This window comes from Lactuca sativa, chromosome 8 (assembly GCF_002870075.4).
Source record: "Lactuca sativa cultivar Salinas chromosome 8, Lsat_Salinas_v11, whole genome shotgun sequence".
NCBI classification, from domain to species: domain Eukaryota; kingdom Viridiplantae; phylum Streptophyta; class Magnoliopsida; order Asterales; family Asteraceae; genus Lactuca; species Lactuca sativa.
This window is the reverse complement of record NC_056630.2, coordinates 83,572,640-83,580,397: the sequence shown is the minus strand read 5'-3', so window position 1 is coordinate 83,580,397 and position 7,758 is coordinate 83,572,640. Positions and strand designations below refer to the sequence as shown.

Below are 7,758 nucleotides of genomic sequence, written 5' to 3'. Positions count from 1 at the left end.
CTGCCTTGTCCAAAATGTAGCAGTGATTTGGATACTTTTCGTTCACGAAGCCAGGTGGTTGTTCTACGTACACCGTCTCTTCTAATTCTCCATATAAGAATGCACACTTGACATCCATTTGGTATACTTCAAAGTTCTTATGAGCAGCATAGGTCAAAAAGATTCGTACCTATTCTAATCTTGCTACCGAATCGAAGGTCTCTTCGTAGTCTTTCCTTCTTCCTGACAATATCCCTTCACAACCAGCCTTGCTTTGTTACCAATCACATTCCTTTATTTTTGCATCTTGTTTCTGAAAACCCACTTTAATCCAACCATAGATGCATCCTTAGGTGTAGGAATCAATCTCCATACTTTGTTTCGCTCAAATTCATTGAGTTCGTCTTGCATTGCTTGTACCCAATCTGAGTGATCGAGTGCAGTATTAATAGTCTTTGGTTCAACTTTGGAGTCAAACGAATTTAACATGCAGAATTCCACTTGAGAGAATAATGCAATTTGCTTCGCTTTCAGTTGAAAACGTGTAAGAACTCTTTCTGATGATTCACCAATGATTTGGGTTTTTGGATGACCTTTTGTCCATTTAGTGAGGGGAGGGTAATTTGGATCATAGGAGGGATCCAGTTCAGCATTTACTTCTTCAAATTATAACTGTGTATCATCATCATCATTCGTATTTACATTCTCCCCCTCGAACGATGAAACAATTTCGGCTTTAGGCTCAGAATTCTCCCCCTCGATTGGATGTTCATTGGGTATGGTGGTTGATGGATTCTCCCCTGGATAGTAGAATGGGAAGATTCACTTGGCTCTTGAGATGTTGTAGATTCTTGAGATCCGCTTGAACTTGAAGTTTCGCTTTCCGTGATTTTAGCAGCTTCGTCAATTACCTTTTTCAGATCATCTACTTTGTTGTCAACCGCTTTCGCTTCAAAGAGAATAGCAGTTTCCGGGTCATCAAAGAGCTTCATATATAATTCAAATAAGTTGGAGATGGGAACCGAGACTTGACCAGTTTGAGGAAAGATTTCATCCATTGGTTATTTGCTTGATGTGAGTTTCTTCACATAGTTATCATCAAACGACACGTAATAAGTTTCTTCGATTTTCTTTAAGCGTTTATTCAGAACCCTATACGATTTTGAAGTAAGCAAGTACCCAAGAAAGATTCCTTCATCTACTTTTCACATCAAACTTGTTTCGGTTCTCTTTAGAATTGAAAATGAAGCATCTTGAACCGAACACGTGGAAAAACTTGACATTAGGCTTACGGTTGTTTAGAATTTCATAAGGAGTTATTGTGAATCGCTTGTTGAGTAAAGACCGGTTCTGAGTGTAGCAAGCAACGGAAATACCATCAGCCCAGAAATACAGGGCAACGAAGCGAAATTGAGCATGGTTCGGGCTGCTTCACACAATGAGCGGTTTCGCCTTTCAACGACCCCATTTTGTTGTGGAGTATGGGGAGCAGAGAAATTGTGAGACACTCCCTTTTCAGCAAGAAACTCTTCAAACACTTGGTTTTTGAATTCCAACCCATTGTCACTGCGAATGTTCCTAACCACCTTTCGCAGTTGAAGCTCTATTTGCTTTATAATGATTTTGAGCTTAGGCGTTGCTTCTGATTTCTGTTTAAGAAAGAAAACCCAGGCGAAATGAGAAAAATCATCAACTATGACAACTATATACTTGTTACCACTGTTTTGGAGAAAAATCATCCACACAGATCAATATGAAGGAGCTCAAGCGGTTTAATGATCTTTGTGTTAACACGAGTTGGATGACTCTTCCTGCTTTGCTTTCCCATTTCACATGCAGCACACAAATGTTCCTTGCCAAATTTGATAAGTGGAAGTCCTCGCACATGATCACCAGAACTAGCTTGTTGATGTCTTTGAAGTTGAGGTGCGAGAGCCTTCGGTGCCATAGCCAACTTTCGTCAGAATGAACTTCCGTCAGTAGGCATACAGATGGCTTCCCTCGTATTGGATTAAGGTTCAATGGATACATTTCGCCTTTTCTTTGAGATTTCAGCACAACATTCTTGGCCTTCTTTTCTATTATTTCTGGCCCTTCATCATCGAACAAAACCTTCAGTCCTGTTCCCATCACCAGTTGTGAGACACTAATGAGATTGTGTTTTAAGCCTTCCACATATGTCACCTTTCTAATCGAGAAATCTCCATTTGTGATCATTCCATATCCTTTTATTGTGCCAAAAGAATTGTTTCCATACTTGACACATCTATCATCCTTCAAAGCCCGAAACTCCCGTAGCTCTTCCCTTCTCCCTATCATGTGACGTGAGCCGCCACTGTCAATATACCATTCATCATCAAACTGCTCGTCACGAATAACCTGCAAAAATCAAGCAGATTTAGGAACCCAAAGTTTTTTGGGTCCTCATGAGCCTTTTATGGAATGAGGAATAGTAAGAGAAGAATCAACCAAAAAATTTCGTTTTAATTAGGTGGTTTCATCTTTTCTTTTAATTGTGAAAACTTTGATTTTGTTAGCTTTTGTTTCTTTAGATTTAGACTTTGGAATTGTGTTTTTATTGTCCACATGCTTTTGGTTATGTTTCCTAGAGTCAGCTAACGTTTTCTTCGTCTTCTTTTCGTCTTCCGAGAATAGCTTCCCTTTTCCCTTTACATCCACTTTTGGATTTTGCTTTGAGTGAGAGGGATGAGTTTTATGAGCGAAACCTTACTTTTGGTTCTTTTCGTTTGAAGATGGAGAACCGAAACTACTTCTTCGGTTTCGATTGCTTCCATTTTGGGAGCCGAAACTACTCTTTCGATTTGTTTGACTGTAGGAGTGGCATTGAGTACAAGGAGTAGAGTTACGCTTTGATTTTGCTTCTTCTATAAGGAGTGAAGATTTTTCTGAGTGAACATAATTAGGGTTTTGGGACATCAAAAATTGCTTCCTTTCAAAGAGATTCTTCTTATATCTCCTATTACGTTGATGTTTCTTCTCTGACCACTTTGGAGTTTTATGGATATTAACCTTGGGTTTTGGTCTTTCATCACGAGTTTTGCTCTTTATCGAGGAGGTTTCGCTTGTCGCTTTGACTGGTTCTCTTGGAACCTTTTTGGTACCACTTGTGCATGGCACATCAAAATGTGTAGGCTTGTTGAGTGGTTCTGCCACATATCTGACTTTGACCCTCCATGATGTTTTCTCAGATAGACCAACCGTTTCATTAGCATTGTCGATTGGAGCTGACTAGAAATGCTCCTAATAGCCTTCATCATTGTCCTCCTTTACAATAGTTGTCAGCTCGGCTGTTTACTGCTGTGTGAATCCTGTAACTACATAAACCTGGTTTGGTGTGGTTTAAGCCTTTTGATATACCACAACCTTTTCTATAGAATTTTGGACTTATTTTGGGACAAATGAGCCAACTCAACAGAATTTTCAGAAATGAGATTTTTGATAGGTTTGGGTTCGCTTTTGACAAATTTAGAACACTCCACCTCATCCTCTATGGATATTTCACTTGTATCATCATCCTCATTAAATTCAGAAGTATTTTCAACATCAATTTTGTTTTCCAAACTTAGCTTGGCATTCAACGAGTCAAACTTCTGCATGGTTTCAGTTTTAATTTTTAATTTGTCATTTTCGTCCAAAATGTTCTTAAGCATGTCCTTATGGTCTTTGGACTTGATGAAGGACTCTATTTTGTCAATACCAATTATGTATGCTAGAGAAATTTCATCAGAAGATACAACTGCTTGACAGTTATATACATCAGCATCAATTTCATCCTCCTTAAATTCAAGGAAGGGCAGAATCATACTATGAATTTGCTTGCCTATTTCACAATTCAGATGCAATTGGGTAATATTCGAATATAAACGTTTAGCAATTAAACAAAAAACATTTCTCTGTTTTAAAAGCTTTAAATTATCCCTTTGCAAATAAATTATCTCATCCTTAATCCTAACTAACTCGTTCTCCTTTTGCTCTATCCAGATCTGTCTCTCCTCACTCTTCGAAGACAACCTACTGAGTTGATCAGTTAGGTTAGAGTTTGTTAAGCGATTTTGTGTTAAACTACCACTTAAACTAGAAAATTTAGATTTTAATTCGTTTAGTTCTTTTTCATAGTTTGTGACAAGGATTTATAATGATACGAGAATTGATTATACCTTCTTGATCAACCAGTCGCATTCGTTGATCTGCTCACCAACTGGTTTGGTAGCGAAGCATCTGTCTTCTCGCTCCCTTTCTTCATCACAACTCCCATCAGTAGTGTAGCCTCTCATCTGTGACACTCCAGTAGTCACCATCAAGCACTTCCCTGCACCTTCAGTTTCAGTTTCTTTCACCACGAAAACCCTGCCATGTGTGGGCTTACGAACTTCTTCCTCCTCAGAGTCTGTAGACCAAACTTCCACACCGCCAAACTCGTCGTCCACGAGATTTTCCTGCACAATTAAAGCATTCATAGTGTTGTTAGCAGTAGCTTTCTTCTTCTTTATTTCTTCTAGCTTTCGCAGGTAGTAGGCTTCATCATCTTCATTCTTGTTCTTTTCTGACATCTTTCTCAAGACACAATCTTTAGCAAAGTGATTTTTGCCTTTGCAGAAAGGCCAATCAAAATCCGGAGTCACCAACAAGCTTATTATCCTTCTTCGGTTCTTCATGTTGTGGAGAGTTCTTCGGTTCCTCCTTTGCTTTATCCGAACTGTAGCTTCCTTGCCAGTTTCGGTTCTTGGAGTTAGGAAACTTTCTACGCACGAACTTCTTTGGATTAGAAACCATCAAAGCATATTCTTCATTGGTTAGATCAAATTATGACAGATCTAAATCTTCTTCTTCATCAGCCATGTTCTTTCCTTTTCATATGAGAGCTAAAGATCCCATGCTTGAAACCACATTCGTTTCTTTGGACACTGCACTTTCGTGCGATTTTAGAATCCCCACTAGTTTCGCCAAGGAATAAGCTTTGAATTGTTCATGAGCTTTTACTGTAGACACGACCGCCATCCATTCGGTTCTTAGGCCATTCATGAATGTTACCTTTTACTCAATTACCTTCCTTTCTATGCCATGCTTTATCATTTTGCTGAGAAGATGATTGAAACGATCAAAGGCTTGAATGAGCTTCTCTTCTGGTTTTTGCTTGAAGTCTCCAAACTATGAGAGTGGTAAAGTTTGGATTGAATGCTCAAGATCCTCATCGGTGGAATATAACTCCTTTAATATGTCCCATGTCTCTTTTGTTGTCGTCCATGAACTGACCAATTTGAGTGTGTCAGATTGTAAAGCGAATCTGATCATTCTTAATGCTTTAATTTTGCTCACAAGCTTTTCCTTTTCGTCTTGAGGAACATCCTTTACATTAAACATGAGTTGGTTGTACTCCTTTTGCGTCTTGATTGTTCTGTTTGTGCCAGAGTGAATAAATGGACCTATAGTAATCGCTTCCTAGATTAAGTATCCATTATCTTCTGAACTAATCACATAGTCTTCAAAGTGATGCGTCCAAACTTCATAATCTTGAGTATATAGGATAGGAATCCTGGTGGTTGATATGATACTGTTGAAGATGTTGATTGGGTTTGTTTGTGAATCATCAAGAGATATGATGATTTTGTTATGAAACCTGTTCAAGATCAGACTAGTAAACAAAGTTAGGGTATGATTGAAGTCTAAGAACTGCGTCAATGAAGAGTGACGGTTCTAACAGAAAACGATAATAGTGGAAAACCCTAAAACCTTCTTCAACAGAAGAGATGTGTATGGATTACACAGTCTCCTGCTATGATACCAATTGATGAGTTGAAAACTCTTTAGTTTGATTAGATCTTTAACAGGTAAATCAATAAGAATAACAAATACTAGAACACTCAATGAATCAATCTGTATGTCGAATGATTAAAATATAGTCACACCTCAGAAGAGCTCGATTAAGAAGTTCCACTGTAGAGGTGTGCTAGGGTTTACAGTATAATCAATAAGTTAATAGTCAAAGAGTTAATGACAAGGATGAATGCATGCACCTTATATACTAAACCCTAGAAAGACAAACACGGTTGGACAGGCCCAAACCGAGAGTACATAATGGACCGAACTATCAAGGCCCAATGGTGCAAATCCTTAGACTTAACAAGTTGAGTAGCAGCATCTCTAATTGTTGTTCTAATTGGAACATGAGGACCTTCTTTGATGGGTCTCCAGATAGCTTCACCTTTCTCTTTAGAAAGTAAAAACCTTTCCATTCTGACCTTCCAATGATCATATTCTTCAACAACTAGCAGTAGGGCACGAGTATGACAACCTAAGCTATTTGTTATTTGCATTAAATACATTTGTTAAGGATTAGAAGAAGCCAATGAAGTTAAGATATCTTCAAGCAAAAGCGGTATATAGAAGAACTTTTATCTTGGACATATAAATGGTTGAAATACCAAGGTAGTTTCAAACCAACTATAATTCGATCTTATAGATTCAAAGGACAACCACTCAAGCTCTGATACCAATTGTGAGTACAAGAGATCTGATGCGCAGAGACAAGGTTCGAAAACTCAAACCTTGAGTTAATGCTTAAGATCAATGCCTGCCTACAAAGGAATGGTCCAGTTAAGTCCGGTAAGACTATTCAAGTCTGAGTTAATGCATTCAACAAAGTATTCAAGATATTAATGAAGAGTGAAGTTAATGATCAAGGCAAAGACAATAAATAAAGAACAAGAAGAATGTTTGAGAGAATGACTTGAGAGAGAATAGAAGGTGAAGTAAACTAGAATATTGCTATATTTGTTTGAACAATCCGTCTAATATTTTTTCATTAAATTCTCTTATAAATAGAAAGACTGATTACATCGTTTGTACCATAACACATACATAGAACTGGATAAAAGAGTTGCCCCTGACACTCTAGTTATCTTAGTTTTGACAAAATGGACTAAGTTATATGACATGTTACATCAAACAAAATAACAACATAATTAATACAAATGAAAGAATATTTTCAAACATTCTCCAATCTTATCTGCGGACACCATACAGACTCCAGAATTTGAGTTGACTCCGGAATAAGGACTGACTTCAGAACACAGTTGACTCTGGAACATAAAAAGGATAGTGATTGCTAGAGATTCACTTTTAGGTTCCAACAATCATATTAATGGGTTAGACGGTTCAAGGCGACGAAAAACATTTCTGAAGGCGATTTCTAATATATTTCATAGATTTAGTTTAGAAGATTATTCGGTTAATGTTTCTTTTTACTAGTTTAGATTTTTTTTTATCCATGTCTGGCAAAAACCCTAGTTTTTAGTTCTACATAGACTGGTAGTTTTCATGTGATCAGTTTTCAGATCTGGTTTTCTTTTTGTGTTTCTATATAGATTTTTCAGTTTTAAGCTTAATGAATGCTTTATTTTTAGTTCTTGTTATTCTGATCACCTAGCCAGTTTTTATCATTCCAGTTAATCAGTTAATAGAATCTGTAATTATTCTTGTCAACTATTAATAAGTAACAAGTATTAGATCGGTTCTGTGTATGGGATTTAACTCTGGTGTAAGCTATATAAAATCATATATTTATGCTTCTGAACTTGTGAGGAGTATTGGGTATTGTTGGGAATTTTACATAGATCATAAAGCTGCTTATATGATTTAATTAAGAGATTGTTTAATTGAATAGTAAAAATTTAGGGTTAATTCAAAGTGTGTGTTTTTGTTAACAAATTTAGGTAAAAAAGATTATACTAGAGCTTGTTAGTTTTTCTCAATACCAAC

The 7,758-nt window shown here is 37.1% G+C and overlaps 1 protein-coding gene across 1 annotated transcript; it reads right to left on the bottom strand.

Annotated features, from left to right (window-relative positions):
- Positions 1–273: 273 nt before the first annotated feature.
- On the bottom strand, positions 274–1,037 carry LOC128127785 (uncharacterized). The gene is made up of 2 exons (XM_052766475.1): positions 806–1,037; positions 274–638 (listed from the first exon to the last, which is right to left on the bottom strand). Exons 1-2 carry the CDS (start codon positions 1,035–1,037, stop codon positions 274–276), a joined length of 597 nt encoding a protein of 198 aa, XP_052622435.1.
- Between the last annotated feature and the right edge of the window lie 6,721 nt (positions 1,038–7,758).

Bases quoted from the DNA above. Each gene is read 5' to 3' on its own strand.
- LOC128127785 (XM_052766475.1), bottom strand. From the start codon at position 1,037: ATGGATGAAATCTTTCCTCAAACTGGTCAAGTCTCGGTTCCCATCTCC. The intron at 639-805 runs GTGAATCTTCCC...TATAATTTGAAG, and splicing joins TACAACATCTCAAGAGCCAA to AAGTAAATGCTGAACTGGAT.